We start from the raw sequence: 26,409 nt of genomic DNA, 5'->3' as shown, positions 1-26,409 counted from the left end.
TATTAAAACAGAAAGCATGTAGGTAAAACTTGACCCTGTAAACTTGCATGGGCCGCACAAATCGAGTTTACAGAAGCTGTTAACCGAAACTGTAAACTTCACAGAAGCTGATAAACAAGAGATGTGCCTGTATCCATTTTTATATGAGGCGAGCGTCAGAGTAGGCCTTCAAAGTCCACAAACTTTGACCTTGATCATTAATATTTTTCTTTTCTTCTTTTTTTTCAGCTGCATGTTTCTGCTCACAGAACACAACACAAAGTAACCATAGCGCATTTCCATGCCAATGATACATGACGCATAGCAGAAACAAGTGCAACAGCAGCATGAAAGCAAAGACATACAGAGCTCCCACACCTTTTTACCAATGAACTCACATGGCTTTATTAGTTGTTTGATATTTCTGAATGGAGAACTGTAATAATCGTTTTACACAGAACACTCATGAAGCTAATGAAAAATTTTAAAACCAAACGAAACTCTAAAACCACACATTTACAAATGTTATGGAAATGTCAAAATCCCTAGTATTTCCAGGCAATGCTGTACATAACCAGTATATACACCAACCTCTATCAAATATGTCACTCCAATTTAATCAATAAACTAAAACACACAAACTTCTAACATTTTGAAAAATCTCACACTAAAATCTCATTATTTAATAGGCAAAATATATGTTGATATTATATAATAGCTATGCCTTTCTAAATGTAACAGGTTTGACATTGTCAGCGTTCTTTAGTAGTTTTGTGCTCAAGGTCATGATGCTGCAAAAAATAGGCCAATATCGCTGTAAAATGTTCAATTATCAGTTGTTTACTGAACAAAACCATATTAACAGAGCTGACTATCGCCTGCAGAAAAAACTACCGAAATATACATGATAAATGTAATATACGAACAGGATGATAATGTCATTGTGAATATGCACAGAACCTCAAAGCAGGTAATTATGGTTATGAAGATGATGAATAAGCAGAAAAGTATTTAATAAAATATTATGCTTCCTGAAATCTAAATATACAGAGAGACAGACAAAATAAATAAATCATGCAGGCTTTTAATTCTCAATATTTCTGCAATAAAATTATGCATTTTGGACCATTTGTTGCTAACACACAAGGGAATTTGGAAACACTGTCTAGGGCCCAGTGCCTAATATGCATCACCATGAAAAAAGAAGATGCATACTAAATAAAAATAATAATAAATACACTGGATTGAGGCTGACTTGTTGGGATAACCTAACTAACACACAGTAAAAGTTAATGTCAGCTTTGCACTGATAAAGTCAATGTTTACATATGCATATTCATTGTCTTGAGACTATTCTCTCTAAGCATCAAACTAATATAATTGCCCTTCACTGCAGGTGATCCAAGCACTGAATGCTCTTATCGGGCAATCTGTCACAAGAATCAAGTCCAGCAGACTGGGTGTTGCAACTGGTGCATGCATAGAAATAAAAACAATTTGCATGTCCAAAAATAATCAGAAAACGCATACATTGGCGTTTATATGCAACTTATAACTGTATAAATTAAACCCTCATTCTGCAGTAAGCTACAATGCTACATTAATTGCCCCCCTCCCCCTCCATGTTTTAATGTAACGCTGGACGGCAGACACTGCGCTCGCGCTACTTGTATTCTACGGAACACAGTCAAGTAAAACAAGCGCACTCTTGTGCATTTAAAAACTGCTGTGAAATACGACACTTCGGGAAATGCACTCACCTCTTCGCTCCCACTCGAGCTGTATCCAGCCTCTTCCAGGCTCTTGTAGCTCGCCTCAAGCCCGAGAAGGCGTAAGTGAGACTGGTCCTCGTTCAGCGCGAGCACCAGGCAGGTGGGCCTCGGGCCTCCATTGGAGGAGATCTCGTCTAGATCTGTCCCAGAGCGGCCGAGCTGCCATCGCTTCTCCGAGCGCAAACGGCTCCGCGACGACCAAGGCCGACCGGGGAAGCGACCCCGCGCCGCGCCCACGCCGCCTGCGCCCACAACGGCAGCCGCGGTTGCTGATCCGCATCCCGCTGCCGCCATCATTGCATCAACAACAACACCGATACACAGAAACTCAAGCTGCGAGAAGAGGAAACGCGCTGAATGGGAGGGGGGTGGACGCCCGGTGCACTATGGGACGTGTAGGCTGAGAATGAAGTGTGAAGCTGTCAAGATAAAGATTATTATTATTTTTTTTTTTTAATTATATTTTTATTATATTATTTATTTTACAGTTTCATATAATTTCAAATTATATAATACAATAAAATGTAATTTAAGTGTCATACATAAACACTTTTGAATTATTTATTCATTTACTTGCAAATAAATATATAATTTATTATTTTAATTGCTTAAATCAAATAAAACTGGAAAATATTTATAGTTCTTGAGGTCAGAAGTAAGGCTACATAATAATACCATTATAATTCATTTTATTCATAAGTTTTGACATTTCAGTGATTAAAAAAATAAATAAAATAAATAAATAAAAAACTAAGCTTGCGTTTGCTTATAATATCAGAATGCATATTTATTTAAAATTTAGTCAAAAAAAAATTTCAATGGATTTTGAGTATATTAATGACCACTAAGCAATTTTTTTCATGTACGTGGGAATTTCTGTAAGGCAAAAATATAATATACAATTTAGCTTTTGAATACTATTTATTAAATAGGAAATTACAATTGTTATTATTATTATTATTATTATTAGCTATTTATTCATATGATGACAGTACTTGCTGTATTCACTTAAATTTATGCTGATTTAAAAAATATTGAGTTGTAGTATTTTTACAGCAAAACTCTCAAAAAAGTACTGCGAATATAAAGGTAATTAGTGGAGAATTGTAATGAAAAAAATGTGATTTTATTTTTATTTATTTTGAAATAAAATGTGTCTTTGTGACATTCACGTATTACGCTATTAGACCAAAGGGTTAAATACAACCTATGATAAATGCCAGTCTGACGTTATTCCACGCCTGTCCCTGAAAACTCCACTACCCATCATCCACCACCGTGGAGTGACGTCACGTCATAGTTTTCATCAGGAAGCGGAACCATAAAAGTTGTTCCCTCGCCTTTGTTGTGTTAAACCCTCTGTTTTCTCGACTGAGCTCGATTTTTAAGGTATCAACCCTCATTTATGAAAACAGACGATTGGTTTAAGGTTTTAGAGCACACGGTCTGCCGCTAGCAGCCAGTTTTTGTTCGGTCGCCGTCCATTAACGCTGTTTTGACTGAGATGTAGATTAGAATAATTTCATCTTAATTCTTTAATCATTTACGCTGCTCCCCAAGCAGTGTTGTCATTTTTTCTGCGTAGATGATTTGATTAGGTGACAAAGCTGTGATGGCGGTTTTAATGCGTGATGTTTTGCAGTAATCCCAATTTCCTTGTGGCAATCATGTGTTATGACAGTACTGTTTTGTGTAGGCAGATGGCAGCAATGTTGCAGCATATTGATAATATCAGCTGGATACCTGTGGATGGATTGATCAAGTGTTTTCTTTACAGGAAACATTATGAACCTTGAACGGATTCCAAATGAGGAGAAGCTTAGCCTCTGTAGAAGATACTACTTGGGTATGTTGTGACAAAGGGATATCATGACAGGATGTGATGTGTTTTCTGTTATTCTGTACACGTGTTGTTATTTTCATTGTGCTGATTTGTTCCTCAGGTGGCTTCGCTTTTCTCCCCTTCCTCTGGTTGGTGAATGTTCTGTGGTTTTTCAGAGAAGCGTTTTTAAAACCGACGTACACCGAGCAACCCCAAATAAAATCATGTGAGTATGTGACAGAAGAACACACGGGATGACTCACTGTTTCACATGACTTGTGCGATGTTCTTCCTTGCAATCCTTAACACAATCTGGTTTAAAATGTGAAATGAGTGCCTACACAGACTAAATTCTATTTATGAGTCAGTGTAAAGTCTGGAGGGAACTCCATTGCTGTTTACAGTGCAGTGTGCACAAATGTTCGGAGTATATTTACATAGCTGAGCAGCTCCAAACAGGCCAATAGATGGTGTTCCTTCACTGGAATTCTTGAGATGGGTTTGTGTAAACTACAGTATGTTTATATCCAAGGCTCATGATACTTTTAAGGGCAAGAATAACTTTATGGAGTTACTTGTGTTTATCAGTCAGCTGTATTAAATACAATGCTGTATTTAAGTTGCAAGGTTGTCTTATTGTGGATATTATTGGTCTGCATTATGGTTAACAGTGTTTCTTTTTTAGAACTGCTACTACATGAAAATGACACAATTACAAACTTGTAAAATGTAATTTAAGTAACTTTGAAAATATGCATAAAAAATGCATATATGTAATATATATATGTATATATTATTTCATATGTGAGACTTTTTAAAACAAAATCTAAAAAACTTTGTAAATTGTTTTTTTCTTTTCTTGAGAGAGAGAGAGATTTATTAATCCTTCCGGAAATTTGTTCTACACCATACATAATTTTTGATGCATCAGGGTTTTATGGATCATAAAATAAAGTGAGAATATGGAGCTCACACTCGGAGAAAAAAAACAAAAAAGTGCCTCAATTTTATTCACAGGCCCAAACAAGCAAAAAATAACTAAAATAAATTGTTGTTTATTTATATGGCCAAAAAGATTAAATTCTCATAGCTTGTAAATGCAATCTTTATAACCGTATTTTAGACTGCTGGCATAAAATTAATACAATTGTCAGTTGTCATACTGTATCTACCATAAATTTGTATTTGTATGATTATATTTAAATGTTTAGTTTTATGATCAAAGCTCTGTAGTGTTTGATTTTGCCAAGAAATAATGGAAAATAAAAATGGATAATCACATAAACTGTAAACTTATAAAAGGCCATGACAGTAGGCTGTTTAGATCAGGTTTTTCAGCTTTTAAGTCTTGATCATGCCATTAACTTAGAAATTTGCATATCAAATATGATACAGTAGACTTCATAGGTCTACTTTCAAGTTCATTATGCTGTCTGTGAAATGACTGATGTATATTAGTTACAGTTTGTGACATATCCTGTTTCTCCTGGCCTCCGCAGATGTAAAGAAGTCAGCTGTGGGGCTCACAGTGTGGGTGGCCGTGCTGACGACGTGGATCACAATATTCCAGCATTTCAGAGCCCAGTGGGGTGAGGTGGGAGATTACCTCTCCTTCACCATTCCCCTCGGCACAGCCTGATCACATCTGCTGCATTACAATACCTCTGTTTTTCATGCTCGCCATTGTTCTCCTGCCATCAACAAGATGCTTCTTGGTTAATTTTACCACTGTCGTCGCATAGAAGATAAACTGGATCTGTCTGGGAGTTGTGGTATTTTGTGAACTGATGAAATTATTTGATGATTGAGTGAGATAATATGGACACAGATGCACCATGCTAAAGAGCAAGAGTTCATTTCCAGCACTACTGCTACTTTTAATTTCCTGTTCCTTCTTTCTTTAGTTTTAGTTGAGATGTTTGTGTTATATTTGAAATCACACATTTATATTGTTAACTCTGACCTCTGTCAGTGCATTGTAAAGAATGTATCGGACCAGGCAGGTCCATCCAAAATAAAGTCTTTGAATTGTGTTTTTGCTGTTGATATGACCTGTAATGTTATTGTTCTCAAAGAAAAAGGCCATTCGTTTTTTTTTCTGCTATATATTAATCATTTGGATGGACAGTGAACACCACTTAATTTTTCCAAAAATTTAAAATTGTGTTTTGCATGATTTGAAATAAAATCTGAAAATGTCCCGTCATTGCCTTCTCATGAACTGTGAAATACAGAAACATATGGAAATTAACTATTTTAATAATATGTTAAATCTAGTGCTGTCAAAAAATTAATAACATCCAAAATAAAAGCTTTTGTTTACATAATATATGAGTGTGTGTATATTATACAACACGCATGTATATATTTAAGAAACATGTTACTATATAAAAAATGTGTGTGTGTGTGTATGTATATATATATATATATATATACTGTATGTGTATTTTATATATACATAATAAATAATCACCATACACATGCATATAGTATGTAAACAAAAACTTTGAATGCCATTAATCATTTGACAGCACTAAATATTTTATTTATTTCAGTGCGGTGACACAAAAAAAGGTAATATTTTTGGCATTAACAGGCAAACGTTAATATGAACTATATAAATATAGGTTTTATACATAATATAAAATAAAAAAAGTAAAGAGAAGAGCTTTTTCAAGTTAACGGAGAGACTTTTAACCTTTTAAATATTTGTTTTTGTTTAATGTTTATTTATCCAGCGGTGTGATATAAAAATATTTTAACCATTATTTTTATATACAGTAGTATATGTTTATGATTTTTCATGTTTAACATCATGTTTGTTTATTTGCATAATAGATAAGTAACCAGCAAAATATAAGTTTTTACTCTAACCTCAACATATATAACTGTATGGAAAAATCTTTACCTTGTTTATGTCCTGTGGTGTGACATGATAACGCCATCTAAAATAACGTAAACAGTATTTTTGTTATGTATTAAAATTATTGTGCATGGATCTTTCAGTACCTCACTAATTCACAAACTACATGAATATATAAATATGTGCAAAAAAGGAAAAAATACAGTTGTTTATTTTGTAAACTAAGAGTATAATCCATGTTCATTTGTCATTCAACAATTTGCCATTTTTAGAGCTAGTTGGAAAACAAAAGCATCGGAAAGTCAACAGGGCTCTAGAAAAATCCACATGATTGACGAGTTCCCTTGTTCTGTTGCTTACTAATCAACAGCTTGCAATCATTTTAAACCTGCTGCATACCAGACTCTGTAATATTGACGCATGAAGCCTCTGTCTCATGTGTAACCCCTTACAGGCGCCTATTATGAAATTCGATCCAACTTTTGAGCACATGTTAAGCTCCTCGTGGATCTTCATGGGTGCTGTTTTTAGTCGCCTATAGCCAGTGCATGGACAGAAAGTTCTGCTTCTGTTACCAGCGGATGGCAACAGCAGAAGGACATGATATCCTCAGCCCCAATGACTTGCAGTTCTGCCAATACATTGGTCATGATTTAAATCCAAAGGCCAGAGGATACCTGTATTTTCTGAGCTGTAAGGCTTTAGACATGAGTTGTGAATTATTCTTTTGAAGGTCAGAAGTAGGACAACGTGTTTGGTGTGATATAAAAGTGTAATTATGAATTCCATCATTCCTTTGACAGACATTTCCCTGATTTAAAACCTTCGAACAGACATGTCAAAGAAGATGTGTAGATTTTGCCACCTTCTTGCTGGATAACATCTCAAATACTGTTTCAAGCCCAAATTCCATCATTAGCTCAGGACTTTTAAATTAGAGGTGTTTATGTTCTAGGTTTCACATTATGCAATAGAACTAAACATGTTACTTGATAGACCGAAAGCATCATGCATTTCTTAATGCCTGCCAACCACATTTCTCATTAACACTAAGATAGAAAATGCCAGTGACTGGCAGCGGGTGTGTCTGCTCAATATTACAAAATACTACAATTTCAAACTCTTAAATGACACTTATGTTAAATTAATAAAAGTAATATTAAAAGCACTATAATTGCATGTTTCATTTCAATACAAAACCCTTCCATGTAGCTTGTGCAGGTGCATATGCAAAAAAATACGTATCTGGCAACAAACAGAAGACAAAAAAAACAAAAATAAACAAGTTTTCTAGGCCTTTATGCCAGAAACAATACTAGTTTGAGTCAAAACTGCAGTGATTTTTGTTATTTGATTTTCTACATTTACATTTAGTTATTTAGCAGACACTTTTATCCAAAGCAACTTATGAGGACAACAGAAGTAACTGAAGCTAACAAAAGAGCAACAATATTTAAGTGGGAATAATAAGTCTCGGTTAGCCTAACGCAGTACACCTAGCAAGGTATTTAAAAATATATATATATCCATAAACATAGGATACACGGCACACACTTACAATGTAAACAAAAAGTTTTATTTTGGATGCGATAAATGGCGATTTGTATTATATAATCGTATATTGCTATATCATAATATGGAAATAGAAAACATAATTTACTTTAAATGTCCGCACGTGCTGTGTCATGTGGATGAGTATGAGCGGTTTGCACTTTCCAATTTATTTATAGCCGGACATCTAACCGTATTACACAGAACGACCCTTTGACATTGAATAGTAGCACATTCGGTTTCGAAGTGTCACTCTTTGCTTAATATAAAACAGCCAAGGTGGTGACAGGGATTGGGACATTTGAATAGGCACCGTCATGTTCCCCATTGAAATATTACATAAGGGGATGCTTCCATCATGGGAATAAAACGAGGGGTTAAATCCCACTCCTGTCACTGGCGTTCCATAAGAACAAATGCAGCTTTAATAACACTTTTGGCATCGTGCTCCACGATCTCTGACAGCACCATCAGTCCACTTATTTCTGGCATTTGTTTAGAGGAAGAGCTCATGTAAAGGGGCGGTGTTTTCCTCAAGTTATTTAAACCTCGTACTAAACTGGAGAGCAACAATTTTCCTGCTTTGTGTTGCGTAATAGGAGAGACTTCAACATAACAACCAACTAGTTATACAGTCCGAATTTTCTGAAGCAGTATTAGTCTATTTGTTGGTTCTTGTTTTTCACATTCATCTCAGAAACATGGACTTCGACTTGCCTCCTTCTCTTCCGGTGAGCGGTATCCCATGGGAAAGGGTTCTCCCACCGTTATTCCCCCGGTGGAACGGGAAAATGGGACCTTATTCGTGGACCCCAACCGAACTTTTAATCCCGGTTTCTGAGCACACTGGAGCAGCACAGGTGGAGTAATATGTGTTTTTATTAAAAAAAAATATCTGTGGTAACTTGTCACTGTATAAAACTATATACTGTATATATTAATTATAAATAAAAATAATAATAACAATAACATTGTTATTTATCATATATATCGATTTTAACTACGAAAAGTCTATCTTAAGTCTAACATTTCAACTTTTACAGTGATTTTTTTTTTTTTTTTTTTTTTTACAGATAATAGTAGTTGACTATGAAATATGAAATGTAGCCTATGTTGTTGTTCCTGAACTCCCATTTAAAGTAATAATAAGTTAACTATTTAAATAATTAAATTATAAATACATGAAATAGAGTTATATAGTAGCAAGTGCACAAGAACTAGTGATAATGGTGAAAATATAAAGCTAAAAAAATCTGTTTAATACATTTTTAAATACATTTAATAAAACATTATTTTAGATCTAGAAACAAATGTAACAAAAAATATGTAGCCTACTATAAAATAAATAATCAAATCTTTAATTTTCTCTGTAGTAGAGTGAGAAATGGATTGTGTTCTGGTAATGAATTAAATGCACTTTCTGGACAGGTGACCTGTGATCATAAGGGCTTCACTGTGCAAGTTGATGTGAAACACTTCAGTCCCGAGGAACTGCTGGTAAAAGTGGTTGGAGATTATGTTGTGGTCGAGGGAAAACATGAACAAAAAAAGGTATGATTCCCAGTGGCTTTTTTCTTTAATAACTCTGACTCCTGTTTTAACATGCATAAGGATTATCAAATGTTAAACCTGCTATAAAACACTTTGTACTGGACATCCGAGACCTGACATTTAAAAGCTTGATATATGTGTTCGTTCAATGCTAGGATGGTTCAGGACTGGTGACACGTCAGTTTAACCGGCGATACCGGATCCCGAACGGAGTGGACATCATGGCACTGGAATCAGCCATGTCACCGGAAGGCATGCTACTAATCTCGGCACCTCTGACACAAGGAGACACTTCCAGAATGTTAAATCACACTGGACAATGATGTGCACACACACACACAGTTTCCCACAGTCATATTTGGATTTTCTTTTTTCTCTTTTAACTGTTTTAGTTCTTAATGTGTTAAAACTCCCATCTTGTCGGTTTCTCAGCTAATGCAATGGTAAAGACCAAAACACACTCGCCTCCTCTCTCTACCCCTTGTGGCGGTGGACTGCTCAACTCAAATGCCAATTCCAAACATACTTGATTTCAAGCCAACAAGAAGATTGTATCACCTTTTCCTCACACTTGCTGTCGGTTTAGCACACAGCCTGTAAGAGCGACACATTTGTCCTCAAGTTAACAGGGTCTCTCCACATCCAAAACACACAAACCCAGACATACTGAATTTAGCATGGCAACCATTCAGAGATGACTTGCTTGTTCACAAAATTGCACAGACTGGTCAGTTAATCTTGATAGGCTATGTTGAGATTGTATATATTTAAAAATAATAATAATGATGATGTAAGTGTTTATTTAGCTCTAATATTTGTGTGATGTACAGTTTGAATATAAATAAATATAAATGTAACACCCTTGTTTATTTGCAAAGGTCTTTATTTAGAAATAGATTCATACATGTTTGAATCCACAACATAAAATAGCATAAATAGTAGCAAATATAAACATGATAATATGAAACATACTGCATCATTGATATATTGAACAGGTGCGTCAGAGCTGCTGGAGCATCTCATCAACCTCCCTGGGAAAAAAGAAAATAAAAACTGATCAAGCAAAAAGTCTACTTGCATAGAGTAATTCACTAATGCAGATTTGTGTGAAATATATATGTCGTTAACAGATAAACTATAGATATTCTTACCAAAGTTGTTCCTTCAACCATTTCCTCTGCTGTCTGAGGACTTGCAACAAAGGATCGTCTTCAAACTCCTGCCCATCTGAGTCTGTTTGTAAGATTGTGAGATCAGGGGGGTATTCCAGAAAGCAGGTTATGTGACATACCCGGGTATGTTTAAGAGTAAGTAAGCGGATAACCTCAATTTTCGGTTCCAAAAACGGAGGTAACTTTCAGGGTATGTTAGTAGTCATAGCAACTCACTCTCTAAACTTAACCTGCTCCAGAGCAGGTTATGTTCCAGGGTTAGATCACTTCAGCGAGCCTTCAGTGGGCGTGACAGAACATTATATAATATTACAAAACATTATATAATATTACAATATGTAATATAGCCTATTTTATATATATACATATATATATATATATGTTAATGAGGAGGTGCTAATATAAGTAATAAATAAGTTAATATATTATTCTAATATGATTATTTCTTTTATTGGGATATATAAGAGTTATCTATAAATTATGTATTAAGACGTATGCATAAATTATAAAACACAATGACAAGGTCATGTTTAACTTATATATATTTATATATTTTATTTATTACATGTAATATCTCACACATGGAGTGGTATTTTCTATAATGTCTAAATTCTAAATCAAAATACATATCTGATATGACTTAATGTATAATTAGCATAAAACAAACAATATAATTTACATTCTCAAGGATTAAAGATTAAATGGAAATAAAAATAAAAATGATTGCACATCCATCAATTAGTTGGCGATATGCACTAAGAATGTAAACAACTAATGAACAAAAGAAGAAGAAAGAAACAGCTTGGCGCGCTTTTTCTTAGCGTCCGTTTCTATAGTGACTCGTCGATTCGTCACTCTGTTGAGAATGTCTTGAGTCTTAACCAGGAACATACTCTGAGTTGAATGAACTTACTCCCGGTAGCGTTTTTGGAACCACATACCTCGAGTAAGCAAGGTTTGGGGTTAATCAACCGAGAGTTCAGGGTTTAGTTCACGGTAAGTTAACCCTGCTTTCTGGAATACACCCCAGGAGACTGGTTACCTTTTGTTTACATACACTACCATTCAAACGTTTGGGGTCAGTAAGTTTTTTTTGTTGCTGTTTTAAAAAATATATATAAATATACAGAGACAGTAAAGAATTTTTAAGTTGCTACATTTTTTGAACATTATATTAATCAAAAACCAGCAATTCAGAATTCAGCTTTGATATCACAGAAACAAATTATATTTAACATTTTATTCAAATAGAAATGTTATGATTAAAATTGTAGTAATATTTCACAATAATACCGTTTTTTTTTTGTGTATTTTTTTTTTGTATTTTTGAATAATGCAGCCTTGGTAAGCATAAGAGACTAATAATAAAAAAAATATAAAAAAAATAAAAATAAAAAAAACCTGCCAAACCAAATCCAAAATTTTTAAAAGATTGTTTTATAATAATAGTAATAATAAGACATATTAAGAATAAAAATATAAATAAATAAATATATACATATACACATATATACACATACACACACACACAATGTACACAGTATACAATTTGTATAAGTTCCATCTACATTAATGGTAAACCTGCATTCTGTTGTTCTAAGAACACTCTGAAGGTTCAATCCTGCTATTTATAACAGGTTCAGGCTAAAACACTCGACCCTTGCGTGACCTGTTAAACACACGTCATCATACAGTTTTACTGCTAGTTTAAAGGGAATGCATGAGGTCTTCTTACCTTCTGCATCCTGCATGAGTTGACCTATGACCTCCAAGGGTTGCTGTACACCGGAACAAGAGGCAGCAGGGGACTGTGGGGGTGGAGGTGGTGTATATACCGGGGAATCTGAAGAACTTGGAGTCTTGCACTGGCTTGATGAGTCTGTCCCAGCAAAAAGCACCTCAGAGACAACCTGTCAAAGTCAAAGACAGAGTTTACTTTCTACTGTTCTGATTCACAAGTAGAAAGGAAAAAAATTGATTGTAAGATAAAAAAAAAAAAAAGTTTAATAGAGGTCTTAAGGCTGCATTTTTTTGATCAATACAGTAAAAACAGCCATATTCCTGTTTTTATTTGAAAATAATTTAAAATATAATGTATTCCTGTGATGCAAAGCAGAACACTCTTCAGTGTCACATGATCTCCCAGAAATCATTCTTATAAGAAAATGTGCTGCTCAAGAAACATGCCTTATTATTACCAGTGTTAAAAAACAGTTGTGTTGCTTAATAGTTTTGTGAAAACCATAATATTGTTTTTTATCGAATTGGAAGTCTGTAATTTTAGAACATTTATTTGTCATTTAAAAAAAAAATTTAGAATGTAGAAGACTTTTCTGTCACTTTGATCAATTTAATAAAAGCATTCGTTTCTTGAAAAAAAAAAATTATAATAACTCAATATAATAATATAGGTGGCCATTTTAAATGATTAATAATTTAATTAATAACTTGGGAGTTCAACAGCTTCGGACACATATCGTGCATTATAAAACAAACTCCCGAACCTGTCCCAGAGCATTATGTATAGGTGAAGGTGGTGGAGCTCGATTTCCAGACTGTCCTCCTCGTGCCGAATTTTGACCCTCTTCTTGCCACCTGCTTTTTCCACTCGGCTCCTCCGCTTTACGACTGACCCCTTCATGACCCCTAGCATGCCTGACCCTCATAGCACTGCTGCCTCGCTCACCGCCGTGTCTACACAGACAAGAAGAAAATAATGTGCAATATGAAACATTATTATCACAATTACTTGTCATTAAACATCTGACCTGTTTTGCCTGGTTCGGTCACAGTCTGATTTGGACAATAATGCAAAAAATAAACTACCTTTCAGATTTTTTCTTTCGGCTTGAAGGTGCAATCTTCTTCTCATGCCTCTCATGTTCAGTCTTTTCTCTGACTGTTGTGTCTTTCTTATGGTGAGGGTCCAGCCACTGCTCCTCTGTGCTATCAGAAGTCTGTGGAGATTGAGAAGAGGATGTTTGTGATCTGCGGTGATCTGCTGTGGTCTCTGGGATGCTGGCCTGTGTTCTGATTGGCTTGTGATGTTGTGGTTGGGCTGAAGGGGTTTCTAGTCTTTTTGTGACAGCTTTCCTGGAGGACAGTCTCTGTTGGGGTAGGGGTTTGGGTTGGATGTCCGGGTCTGGTTGCTCATCAGGCAGGAGTCTGGAGATGCTTGGGCTTGAAATTGGGAGAGCAGACTGAGGGACTGGAGGATCGAGGCTAGCGAGGGTGACCGGTGTGAATGAGAGGTTTGATCTCTGATGAGAAGTGCTGTTTAAAGTGCTACAGTGTGCCTTCTGAAAGGAAACAAAGAAGAATGTATTGATTAGAAATGTTAGCATACAATTTTCTGTGCATATAGTAAACGCGACAATTCAAAACTGGTGAGTCCCAAGTTCTAATCGTGTCCCGTTCAGGAGAAAAAAAAACAATGTTAAATGTAAAACACAATACACAACTGACTTTATAAGAAACAAATCTTAGCAATCACAAACTTTTACAAATTATATTATATCCTACATTCTGAAATAATTCACTTTCGGCTTAATATATATCCTGATATGCACTGTGGTGTTGGTTCACCTTGTTTACTGATGGAGGTATGTGAAGAACAGAATTGTGGGAAGGTGCCTCCTGACTCCATTGTCTGGCCTGTTCCATCTTCCTGCGTAGTCGCCACTGAAACAGGATGTCATCTTCCCGGCGGACACCTGACCTCTCTGAACCAACTGCAGGAGGAGGGAAAGACGTCTCCTCACACAGACTGGGCTCTACAATCACTTAAAGAGACAAAAAACAAACGAAAATAATTCTCTAATGCACTTTTATTGCACTAATATAAAAACCTAGCACACAAAAATTACATTTATATCCGTTTCTGTTTGTTTTTAGTTAACAGAGTGTTTACACAACCATTTCTGCTTTTCACTACGTTTGCGGTTAGAGGTGTGGGTGTTTTTTATCTGATAAGGGTGTGTTGTAAAGGAAACACAAAGATGTTCAAGAAGAGATAAATAATGTGTGTGTGTGTGTGTGGCAGGTTACAAGATGATGTGCACTAGTCATTTCTGTGTTAAAGCTGTAGAGAGTAGCACATCATTAGAAATGCAGAGCACAAATTCCAAATTACACATCACATCCCTTCCTTTCCTTACTTACTGTTGGTTGAGCCTATTAAGGTGGACACAAGTGGTCTTCGGATCGGCTCATCAGTGCTTATGGGGGAGGAGAAATCAGAGCAGCCCAGACCCTCAGAGCTGATAGGAACGGATCCACTGCTGAGCGAATGCTCACTGAAAACACATAAAAACCACCTAAACTGTTCAGAACTAAAGAAATCCCATGATTTCCCCTAGTTTGAATTTTTTTTGGCATTTTAAATGCAACCTATAAAAATATTTTTTATTAAAGTGACATATTTTAAAATAAAAATATAAAAAGCCAAAAAGTCAATTGTTTGAGAACATTAGGAAACAGGTAATATAATAATATAATATAGCATAATGCATGAATAAAAGTACTCAATCTTGTTTGATTGTGAAACTCCAATATATACCTTCACACTTGAACATTCAGTCCTGACACTCAGACAGGAAGCTGACTATGTTGGTGGTCCCCCCCGCTCCCTCCGCTATGATTGAGTGTAAGTTTACAGTGGTCTCACCTCCTCTGCAGTAAACGGCTGGCTCGCTCTTGTAGCTGCAGTAACTCTGGTTCTTCTTGATCACAGTGGGATGATTCAGATAAAGTCTAGAAAGGAAATGTGTGGTGGACATCCATGAGATTATCAACAACAATAATACTGTCACTAGCAATAACAGTGCTTTATGACGTTTAATGGACAGCCTGAGATATTTTCCATCTGACTCATTAAATCATCCTGAGGAGAGAACCACGAGTGGCATCCTGCGAGGCAAAACAGGGAATCTGGGCCAAGGGTTGCATAACAACTCTCTGTTGTGAGAAATGTATAAATACATAACATTTGATGCTCAACAGACTCTCACTTTATATCAGTGTATCAGTGATCTGATTATATTTGAGTAAATTCTTCCTTTAAAGGAATAGTTCATCCATTTTGGGTGAACTATTCCTTTAATGCATTCAGTTTTCATTCACATGAAAGACAGAAAGTTAAGCAAAGCATTCCAATATTGCCCCTGCAGGTGCCCACCAATGCTGCTTTATTTAATCAAAAATACACTGAAAACAACAATGTTGTGAAATAGTTACAGTTTAAAATAACAGCTTTAAGATATTTTAAAATCAGCAAAGCTGAGTTTTTAGCAGCTATTACTTCAGTGTCACATGATCCTTTAGAGATTATTCTAATATCTAGATTTGTGAAAAAAAAAAAAAAACCTTACTGACCTCAAACTTTTAGCAATGTTTACTCCAGCTCTAAATAAAGAACCTCATGGAGGAAGATTTTACAGCTCCCACCACTAGACGGCGACAGTCATCCACGATGCTACATTACTCGATGGGACACACTTCTAGTGTTATATTGTAAAAATGTATTTCCATAGCTTTATTTGAATTTTAAATACTTTGCATTTTAAAATCAACTTCTAAATGTCTGTTCAGAAGTCCCTATGACACATGACACAATTTTAATTCTTCTAATTAAATGATAAAAGCATTTGCAAATGTTTTACAAAACAAACAACAATATCTAATTATTATATTAATATTGATTGTACATTGGAAAGGTTTCCGTGACCTCTCGAGAGATCTCTGCAAAAAGTGTAACGGTTTATTTCAAGAACTTGATGCATGGTGAAATACACTAAGCCTCGAATAGAGCTCCAAAGCGGTATTTGAGATAGTGTGGTGTTAGTGTGCGTTAAGGGCACTGCGCTTTTTAACACCCGGGACAGTCTCATGCACCTATTTTCTGTTGTGTGCACACACTCTCAAATGAGCAAGACCACAAGTGTGGGTATTTGGACAAGGTAATTGTCTTTTTTTTGTTTTATGTACAAAATTGAGCTGCGTCTGCAACATATAAAAGCCCAACAGCAATATAACAAACTGTACAATACGTGTCATCCTCTTTATCACATGGTCAAAGTTGTTCACTTTTATGCAAAACTCACCAGCATACTAAGGTCAAGCATGTGTCTAACTGGAGACAGCGTGGTTTCATCATGCAATGGCTTGTTGATTGAGCTCTGGGAGCTGGCCGGGACATCCTTCATGAGGTCAAGTGGTGCTATGAACAAAACATACATAAGCAAGACTCGGAGTACAAAGGAAGAGTGTTTGTGAGATTTGTGCACTGAAATAATTTACAATATCAACCTACTGAACATGTATTATTAATGACAGATGTTTTCTTTAAAGCACACCTCTGATATATTTCTCTGACGGGTGTGTTGGTGTTGAACTGGATGGAGGGGATGTGGACATCCACCAAAACGGCTGGTCATCTTCTGCATCAGTTGCCTGAAGGCGTCTTTCGTCTCGACTCTGTGGCTTTCCGAAACGGAAGCGTTCAATGTACCTTGAAGGATTTCATTGCAAAAGGATGTCACATAATTAACCCTTGCATTAAACACCCCCCATATGTTCATCTGAGAATAATGTGTCACCACATGTGGCAACATTACTTTAGCTTTCCTTTAAAAAGAAAGGAAGATACTGTTTGAATTTTAAATGAATGGTTCACTGCGTAACAAATGGTGAGTGAAATTACTCTATTTTAGACAACAAGGGCCACTTCCAGATGTGAAAGACCTACCATGACCAAGATATTTAATGGATTTAATCTACCGTACTTAAATATAATGAAATATTATTAGAATTTAAAATACTTGTTTTCTATAATTTAATATTTAATTAATTCCTGTGTTGTGAAGCTGAATTTACAGCATAATTACTCCAGTCATCAGTGTCACATGATTCTTCAGAAATATTGCAATATGTTTATTTGCTGCTTAGGAGACGTTTCATATTTTTTATCAATGTTGCAAAACAGTTGCTACGTTTTTCAGGAAGTTCAAAAGGGCAGCATTTACTTGAAATAGAAACATGTTGTAACATTATAAATGTCTTTACCATCACTTTTAGTCAGCTGAGTGCATCAAACAAAAGTAATGACGTCCTTAAAAAAACTCACTAACCCAAAACATTTAAACAGTCATTTATCGCTCTAAATATAGTCAGGAGTCGGACAACATGCCATTGTTGCTTCATGGGATGAGTAGTTCAGATGAGCCTTGTTTTCCACTTTTAAAACATTCTTTTGTTTAGAATCAAAAGGTTTATTTATAATCAAAAGTGAAATTGCCATTAGAACACAATTTCCCTTACTTTGCGAGAACTGAGGGTTCCTTTGCCTCAATTATTGTTGGTGCAACCATGTTTCTCATGGCTTGCATCTGAGCTTCAGAGCAGACAGAAGTGTTAATGTTGTCTGTAGAGCAACTCAGGTCAGTAGAAGGCCAAGACTCGGAGTAGCTCAGCTGGCGTTCAGTAGAAGGAGGACAGAGCCTAACACTACGTGATCTTTCATGAAAGACCTGGTCCTCCGTCCTCAAAGGTGACGTCTGAGTAGGAAGATCTGAAGGACTGGGTGGCTCAGTAAACCGGACAGGACTCAAGGCCTGCAATGTGCAATCCAAAAAAAAAAACAACATCACCATGAGTTTTTGCAAGTTAAAAACTTTGTTTTTCTCATCTCAGCACTTGCATTTGTTAATGCAGTTCTTATAAGAACTAGATTAGAAACTAGTTTACTGCTTACTAAATGGTGCACAGTGCATACTGTAGTGTAGATCAAAAAAAATGCACTGTGCTATGACAAATGTTTCAAGCTAGAGGGGTGTGGGGAATGTAGAGTCACAAAATACATAACATATAAACTGAATGCAAACTCAGTTCTCTCACCAGTCTTTTTTGTTGCTTTGGAATTTTTCTGGATCTAGATGGACTGTAGTGGCTCCTGGACAAAGGGGGATCCGGAGGAAATGGATTCTGTCTTGTGAAAACAGCTGCACTGCTAAGAAAAGTGACAAAGTGTAAAAAAAAAAATGTAAACAGCTAAAATCTGAAATGATTTGATATCCAACCCACCTTGATCTCATAGCGTTCGTGCAAACCTGTTCTGCTTAATAAAAAAAGTACGCAAATGAATTTTCGTCATACTGTAGGAACCATGAATGTCTAAATAAAGACACAACAGTTTAACGAAACGACAATAGGCTCCTAATGACATTGTTTCTGTGTTGCTTGAGTCGATCTCAACCGTCGCGTGATTACGTTACTATGAGATTAAACGGTCTTTTAGCTCACTTTTTAACAAGCTATACGCTATTTAAACTCTCGAAAACAAACTACATCCGAGTATAAGCACAAACTCATTCCAAATATGTTGTATAATTTGATGTTAATGTAAAAGATCTCAGCTTACTTTTCGAATGGTGTGACTGTGTTGTATCATGGGATATGTAGTCAGAGAACTGTTGTTTACATCGTTGTCGAAGACAGTTGACCAGCCAATAGAATGGGGTATGTTGTGATCGACAGCAATTTGAACCAATAAGTGCGATGCTCTCTCATTTTCTGCAGCCAATGACGAACCCGGAATCTCATCGCGCGCGGAAGAGGAATGTCAGATTTGTGATAGAAGCGGCTCGCCTCTCAGCTAAGGATTGGAAGGTGAATAGCGTGTTGTTTAGTATTTATAAAGTGTTTTTACGTTCCAAAATGTTAATTAAAGTATTATGGCATTGTTAGGGAATTTATGAAGTCGGCGACGATTTTAAATACCGTTAATAATGCATTTAAGTGGTTTCATATGTATCTAACGTCAGCTATTTATATCATTGTAACGGTTAACGTTAGCTGATTAGCAAAATAATAGTGTCATTGTTTTTACTTGTTTTTCATTCTCCCCGTGCTTTCTCTTTTGTAAACGTTTTTACTGATTTACACAATCTTTCTCTTTTGTAAACGTTTTTACTGATTTACACAATCTTTCTCTTTTGTAAACGTTTTTAGTGATTTACATATTCTGTAAATCAGTAAAAAACGTTTACAAAAGAGAAAGCACTACTGTTACACACACACACACACACACACGTTTGTTTTTGTGAAAAGTGGGGACATCCCATAGACGTAACTTTAACGGTTTTTATACTTTACAAAACTGTATATTCGATGGCCCTTCACCAAACCTACATCAAACCCTAACCCTCACATGAAACTGCATTTTTACTTTCTCAAAAAAAAATTCTGTGTGGTTTATAAGTGTTTTGAAAAATGGGGACATGGGTTTTTTCATCATAAGTCACACTCTCCTTGTAATACCTGTGTCATACCCATATCATGATTATATAAAGAGGTCCTGATATGTCACAAAAACACGTCCACACACACACACACACACAGTATTTTTAATTACTACCATACATAAATACTACTATTACGTGTGTGTATGGACCTGGACCTGACTATATACACATATACAGAAGTATTTGGACACTCTCTTGAGTTTTTGTGCTTTTGCTTTTATAAAACGATTTGAGGTTCCACTAAATAATAATTTTAATAATAATAATTTTTAATTTAATTTAATATGACATTTATTCACCATATATAACAAAGAGCCAGTGTTTTGTGTGTGTGTATGGGGGGTGGGGTATGTGATATTTGGTGTATAATTTTACATGAATTTTGTGCAACCTGATTCTTTTATATTTGTCATATATTAATTAATGCATAACTAAATCCTTTTCTGAAAAAAAAAATCACAGGAAACAAAAGGTGGTACAATGCTTCACTGTAAAATCAAGACTGAGAAAACAGGTGAGGTTGCAAACATAAGCTTCTTTTTACATTTCTGTTGTGGGGTGTTTTGTGTAGGAAATAATACAAAAAATGTTTTTTTTGCAGATGCTGGGGCTCGAAACCGCCTTGATGCAGTATTGCAAGGTTTGGTTGAGAGGAGTGACAGTGAGAGGTTAGTGCATTAATGTGTTTGAGCTTTGAAAGCTCCAGACTAGAAAGAACATTATTGATGAGTCCACTTTAGAAGATTGTCTCAATGTAATGTCTTACTGTATAAATTAGTTTGTCACTAAAAGTGAAAGTGTTGCAAGATGCAAAATTAATGAATGATATAATGTTAGTAATTATTTAGTAATATTCAACATATTGTCACAATATGTAACCTATATTATCGCATAGCTGACTTTACTCCCATACATACTGTACACTCAATTGTTTTTCATATTGTCACTAAATGACAATTTCACTCCAGGCCTACTCTTCCAAATGTGACTTTAGGACATGGAGATATTATAAACATTTACATTATGATTTAATGTAATTAAAACAGAAGTGTATTGTGAAAATCACTATAGAAGTAAAACATGTAATGTCTATTGTAATAAATTTTTTAGTTTTAACATTTTCTTTTTTTGTGCCAATATATTTTAAATTAACAAAAAAAAAACAAACAAACATATTTTACTCCTGTTCTGTATCCTGAGAAAACTTATCAGGAATGTCACACCTGCCACCTGCATCCCTAAAGTATTAGGAGTCTGCTGTTTCTTGGACTTTCCACAGAATTGGAGAACCAAATATCTTGGACAGCAGGAATGATAAAATAATGAAAATAATGGCTATTTATGGTATCCCATAGATTTGGTTTTCATTTTGCTAAGATAAATATTTAGTATTGGTTAATAATGATCTTGTTATAATCCATTTACATTACAGCTGTCTGAATAATTGCCACTCTGATGTTCTAAAGTTGTTTACTGATATACTCATGTTTGTGGAAATACTCTCTTGTTTCTCATGTTTTCTTTTTGTTTACTGGAAACCTTTCAAAATATCTGGAATTGTTACAATTCGGGAAAGGAATACTGGCAATACATAACTTTTATAAAGTAGAGAGCAGTTGTTTGGGGAAAATTGCCATTTGTATAATCCTTTGTGCTCTTTCTTCCTTTTTCTGCAGAGAGCAGAATGAAGAGGATTCTGGTAAAATGGTGGCAGACTCTTTGAGCAAGTATGCACATACATTGTTTTTGTGTGACTGATATAAACATTTTCTTCTTTTGATCAGAAGAGTGTTAAAAATGTAAAATGTTTGAAGATTTATTTAACAGTCATATGTAATGCACATTAAATACTTTTTCTTTCTCTTATAAAGGGATTTATCCCCTTCTTCTGCAGGGAAAAGGTAAGCAGAATCTTCTTTGACCTTTACTTTGAAGGAATAGTTTACCTACAAATAAACAATTGCTGAAAATGTACTCATCCTCAGGAAACCCAAGATATAGATTTTTGTTTCTTCATCAGAACAATTTTGGAGAAATTTAATTATATCACTCGCTCACCAATGGATCCTCTGCAGTGAGTGGGTGCCATCAGAGTGAGAGTCCAAACGGCTGATAAAAGCAATAGTAATAGACACAAACACAATAATTGACATCTTGTGACATGAAAGGCTGCATTTTTGTAACAAGTTCATCAAGAGATTTTTTTTTTTTTAAATTCCTTAATATTATTTTCCCCAGAGAAAAGTCTTAATCAGGTGTAAACTATGCACAGATCAATACTAAACAAATATGCTGGTGTATTTTGATGCATTATCTTTTATTTATAATGGATTATGGACTCCACACTTTGACCAGAAGTGACACTTTATAATTCAAACGTCTTAATGGTGGATTTTTAATTATAAATGCACAGCTTTTCACTTAACATGACATTTACTGATGGACTGAAGTTGTGTCGATTAATGTAATGTGTTCTGACAGCACCCATTCACCACAGAGAATCTATTGGTGTGCAAGCGATGTAATGCTAAATTTCTCCAAATCTGAAAAACCATTGCAAATATATCATAAATAATTAATGACAACTATACTTACTATCCAGCTGTGTGTACATTTCATAAATATTTATTATAGTAATACTAATGAAACAGCCAATATTATATATAATGAATATATTCATTCCTAAATGCCTGGTTTGGTAGAGTTTGCTTTAAGAGACCCTTTTTGCCTTTCACAGACCATCATCACGATTCCCACAACACAGAAGGAAGAAGCGTAAAGAGATGGATGATGGTCTGGCAGAAACCAACCAGCACAAACAAAGTAAGACCAAGATGAAACAAGTAGTGATGAGTAGGCTGAATTAGGTAATGTGTACGTAAATTTGAAATAAATGGCAATAAGTGCAGAATTTGAATTCTCAAATTGTATATAGGCAATTTTTTTATCTTAAAGGGGTCATATAATGTGATTTAAATTTTTACTTTTTCTTTTGAGTGATACAAGCTCTTGGTGCATGAAGAAGATCTGTAAAGTTGCAAAGACCAGTGTCTCAAATCTTTATTAAGGTTAAGAGTCAACTACACCCCCTAAAATGGCTCGTTTTAACTCGCCCCCACATGTCTACGTCATGATGTGGGATTATTTACATAACCCTGCCCAGATGTTCAAGGACAGTCTGGTGCTTCTGACTCACAGTCTGTAAGTCCGTTTACATATTTAAAGAATTTTCCACTGATGATTCAAACGTAAGTTGTGAGTAGTGTAGAATAGCGCTTGTTGTTTGTTGTTTCTCAGATCACAAATGCAGACAAGGTTTTATGTTTACGCGACGCTATACGAAACGAAACCTGTAAAAAGACCGTATAAGTCATTGTAATCAGTATTTATATCCCTACTGGATACAACAAATGCCTTATTTGTAATGGGCATTTATTGTTTTTTTTCTCGTTATGACGGGAGATGGCTAGTCACGGCATCACAGTATGGCAAGGTGTGTAACATTTTCGTCATAAGCTTGAGGTATTTAACCAATCACAGCACACTGGATAGCTGGCTAATCAGTGTACATCTAGTACATCTAGCTTTTCAGAACTATAAGCTTTGTAAAAAAGGCAGAGCATAGAGGAGCAACAATAATGTACATTATGTGGAAAAGAATGGTTTTTCTTTAACCTTAAACTGCATAAACAGATTGCATTTTACCAAATAAACAAAATTATGTTATTGTTTTGCAACGTCATATGACCCCTTTAAAGATAAGTAAAAATTTTTTATAATTTCTTAGAAACACCATTGGGTTTTTATATGAGTCACTATGTGTGGTTTTTGGTTGAGTTTTATTTCAAGCCAAGGTTTAGAGAATTATATGGAAAGTCTTGATCTCGTAAGAGTTGTTTCCTGTTTGCTTACGTGCTCCTCATCTTGTCTTCTTCTTCAGATGCTTATATTATCAAGTTATTTGACCGCAGTGTGGACTTGGCTCAGTTCAGCACCACCACACCACTCTATCCCATTTGTCGGGCGTGGATGAGAAACAACCCATCTATGCGAGAGAGAACAGCGCCCAGCCCCCCTCACAGCTGTGGGGAGGATGAGGTCTCACCCAGTATTTACTCTGCAATAATTTTAATACTCATCCCCTTCAGATCATTGAACTGCTCAGGGGTGCATTTCCCAAAGCCATCGTTAGCTATGGTCATTAGTTCCATTAAATTCTATTGGCCACGACGAAACTTGTGACCATAGTTGCTTTTGGGAAATGCACCCCAGAATAGCACGGTTGTTCACTTGGATATCTAGTGTTGATTTTTGAAAATGGATGAACTCCAGGTTAAATTCAAGATAAAGTATTGCTATTTTCCCACAGATAATGGCAAATTCTTGCAGTAATGTACTTAAAGCAGAACTCAGTAGGACCACTTTTCTATTTTTGTTTTAGCACATACATTGTGCACGTTGTATGTTTAAAATGTTTACAGTTGTCCAAGTAATTTTTGTTGGTGGATGAATATCTGTTTATATCATACTGGCATTACTTGTAACCCTGCAGAGTTCCCACAGTCCTAGAAATACCATGAAATTAAAACCATGAAAAAAAAATTCTATAAACATTAACTGAAATAAATTATTAGAAGTATAAAATGTACAAACATTAAGAAATAATAAAAATAAAATTGATATATGAAATAAACAAATACAAATTAATAAGCACACACACACACACACACATTTACAAATACTAATAAAAACAATAATAGTATCTATAAAATACAACTCTGATATAGTCCTGCTTTGCAAGAGCATTGCTTAAAATGACCTTTTTTTTTTAAATCATTATCTTTGTAAATCATTACATACGTACAGCCTGAGTTTTATTCAACTTGGCTCGCTCATTTAAGGTGCGGTTGGTTCACCTTATTTTTCTCTAGTCGTAGTTTGACCTTGAATCAAAAGAAGAATAAAAATGTCTTGGCACTGTAGTAAATATATTATGTAACTGTCCAGTAACTTTTTAATAGTAACGTTGTTAGCATTTGTTGCTGTTAATAATACTGCTACATCCGGCTACATTTTCCCATCTGAAATCAGTTTCCCAGAGGAGAGATAAATTCATCGTTTTCCTTTGAGTTTGCCTAGAAGTCTTCTTTCACCACTGAGAAATGTCCTTGGCTTCACTTATTTAAAAAAATATAATGAGTAATTTATGCCAAAACAAGCATTACAATTGGGGGAAACCTTTTTTTGATTCATATTCTTTCAGATGACTGACGTGCTGAATGGCAAAGAACAGAACGTGTACAAGCTTCCTCCACCTGTTTCCTGTCCAGTAGGTTCAGCTGGTGAACCTGTCAATCTCAGAATTCCACCTGTGGAGAAACCTACAGAGACCAAGGTGAGCTTCCATCAAACACTTCTGCTTAACTCATTACCAATCCTTGTTAGGAATGGATAAGAACCTGTTTGTATACTGAATTGGTCTTGTCATCCTTTGCACTACTAATTTTGTGAAATGATGTGCTTCACATGGATGTATCCAATTAGTTCTTTTTGTTTTCAGTCTGTAGATGCTGCAGCAGGCACCTCACCTCTTATCTTCAATCACATCAAACGCTGGAAGAAAATTAGACAGAAGTATTCTCATCATTCTATAATTTCTACTACATTTCCAAGGGGAGAGGAGGGATATGTACAAATGAAAGCATGTATATGTTGTTCAGCATTTTTTTATATATATGTTATAGGTGGAAGGAGGCTTCCAGTAAGAACCAGCTGAGATACAGCGAGAGCATAAAAATCCTTAAGGAAATGTATGAACGTTAGTTCACATACATCACTAGTGCATCTGAAGAATATCTGTGAAGGCAAATTTTTCTCTTTAAATACAAACTCACAAGAACTTCAAATAAATCTTACAGTACTAAAAATTTATTTAATGTGTTCATTAAATAGAACTGCATTAACAAATTCTTTGTAATAGTTCTCGGCCCTTTCCAATTTTAAATATTTGTCTAGCGTCTATCTATTGACATGTGTAACAATCTGGCTCTGATACAAGACATTGTGGAACTGCATATGACAATTCTGTGGGCATCTATTAAATGCATGTAATTACCAGCCATGTAACCATATTTAAGCTTTTTGACATTTTTATTTTGAATAAAGATCAGGCAAATTTAACAAAGAGGTGAATTACCACCAGTATGTTGCAAATTAATTGTGAATCAGATTTTCTCAAAGTCTTGTTTCGTCGTGACATCTGTTAGGTGTGGAGAAGCTGGTGTCTTTTGTGTCTGGTGTGATTTTATTTCTATTTATTTATTTTGTGTGTGTGCTGACATATACATATTTTTATACATTGTAGACATCAAGAATAATTAAGCTTGATATAGTTAGTATT

General features: G+C 35.2%; 5 protein-coding genes across 17 annotated transcripts in view; 3 read left to right on the top strand and 2 right to left on the bottom strand.

Moving 5' to 3' along the window:
• The window catches only part of LOC113114935 (histone-lysine N-methyltransferase 2A-like), a 47,609-nt gene extending 45,461 nt beyond the window's left edge, over nt 1-2,148 (bottom strand). For all 3 annotated transcript variants that reach the window (XR_003293810.1, XM_026282056.1, XM_026282057.1), the window contains exon 1: nt 1,740-2,148. Coding sequence is in view for 2 of the 3 variants with exons in the window: in XM_026282056.1 (XP_026137841.1) it covers nt 1,740-2,048 (309 nt within the window). In the remaining variant the exon portion in view is untranslated. The remainder of the gene's footprint in view (nt 1-1,739) is intronic.
• Nucleotides 2,149-2,980: 832 nt separating this feature from the next.
• On the top strand, nt 2,981-5,779 carry psenen (presenilin enhancer, gamma-secretase subunit). Its single transcript, XM_026282055.1, has 4 exons — nt 2,981-3,140; nt 3,529-3,597; nt 3,695-3,799; nt 5,073-5,779. Exons 2-4 carry the CDS (start codon nt 3,537-3,539, stop codon nt 5,210-5,212), a joined length of 306 nt encoding a protein of 101 aa, XP_026137840.1. The 5' UTR covers nt 2,981-3,140; nt 3,529-3,536; the 3' UTR covers nt 5,213-5,779.
• A 2,595-nt stretch (nt 5,780-8,374) lies between these two features.
• hspb6 (heat shock protein, alpha-crystallin-related, b6) lies at nt 8,375-10,402 on the top strand. Its single transcript, XM_026282054.1, has 3 exons — nt 8,375-8,847; nt 9,416-9,538; nt 9,694-10,402. Exons 1-3 carry the CDS (start codon nt 8,689-8,691, stop codon nt 9,859-9,861), a joined length of 450 nt encoding a protein of 149 aa, XP_026137839.1. The 5' UTR covers nt 8,375-8,688; the 3' UTR covers nt 9,862-10,402.
• Nucleotide 10,403: 1 nt separating this feature from the next.
• On the bottom strand, nt 10,404-19,181 carry proser3 (proline and serine rich 3). Of its 11 annotated transcripts, none has more exons than XM_026282048.1 (14): nt 19,127-19,175; nt 18,790-18,820; nt 18,604-18,712; nt 18,028-18,320; nt 17,064-17,218; nt 16,812-16,927; nt 15,377-15,462; nt 14,872-15,005; nt 14,296-14,492; nt 13,537-14,009; nt 13,215-13,404; nt 12,446-12,620; nt 10,690-10,771; nt 10,404-10,569 (listed from the first exon to the last, which is right to left on the bottom strand). In XM_026282048.1, the coding sequence occupies exons 2-14, from the start codon at nt 18,798-18,800 to the stop codon at nt 10,539-10,541; spliced, it is 2,052 nt and encodes a 683-aa protein (XP_026137833.1). In that variant the 5' UTR covers nt 18,801-18,820; nt 19,127-19,175; the 3' UTR covers nt 10,404-10,538. The 11 variants fall into 11 exon arrangements, with proteins under 11 accessions (XP_026137833.1, XP_026137829.1, XP_026137828.1 ...); XM_026282044.1 differs by having other exon boundaries at nt 18,604-18,715; nt 19,127-19,173; XM_026282043.1 differs by having other exon boundaries at nt 18,604-18,715; nt 18,790-18,823; nt 19,127-19,169.
• Nucleotides 19,182-19,272: 91 nt separating this feature from the next.
• On the top strand, nt 19,273-26,193 carry LOC113114932 (protein lin-37 homolog). Its single transcript, XM_026282052.1, has 10 exons — nt 19,273-19,374; nt 20,472-20,523; nt 20,611-20,677; nt 21,686-21,736; nt 21,881-21,910; nt 22,747-22,832; nt 23,950-24,107; nt 25,273-25,404; nt 25,570-25,643; nt 25,754-26,193. The coding sequence occupies exons 1-10, from the start codon at nt 19,288-19,290 to the stop codon at nt 25,830-25,832; spliced, it is 816 nt and encodes a 271-aa protein (XP_026137837.1). The 5' UTR covers nt 19,273-19,287; the 3' UTR covers nt 25,833-26,193.
• The last annotated feature ends 216 nt before the right edge of the window (nt 26,194-26,409 follow it).

This window comes from Carassius auratus, chromosome 15, assembly GCF_003368295.1.
Source record: "Carassius auratus strain Wakin chromosome 15, ASM336829v1, whole genome shotgun sequence".
NCBI lineage: Eukaryota > Metazoa > Chordata > Actinopteri > Cypriniformes > Cyprinidae > Carassius > Carassius auratus.
Note: the sequence above shows the minus strand (reverse complement) of the source record. Positions and strands in the feature narration are given on the sequence as shown.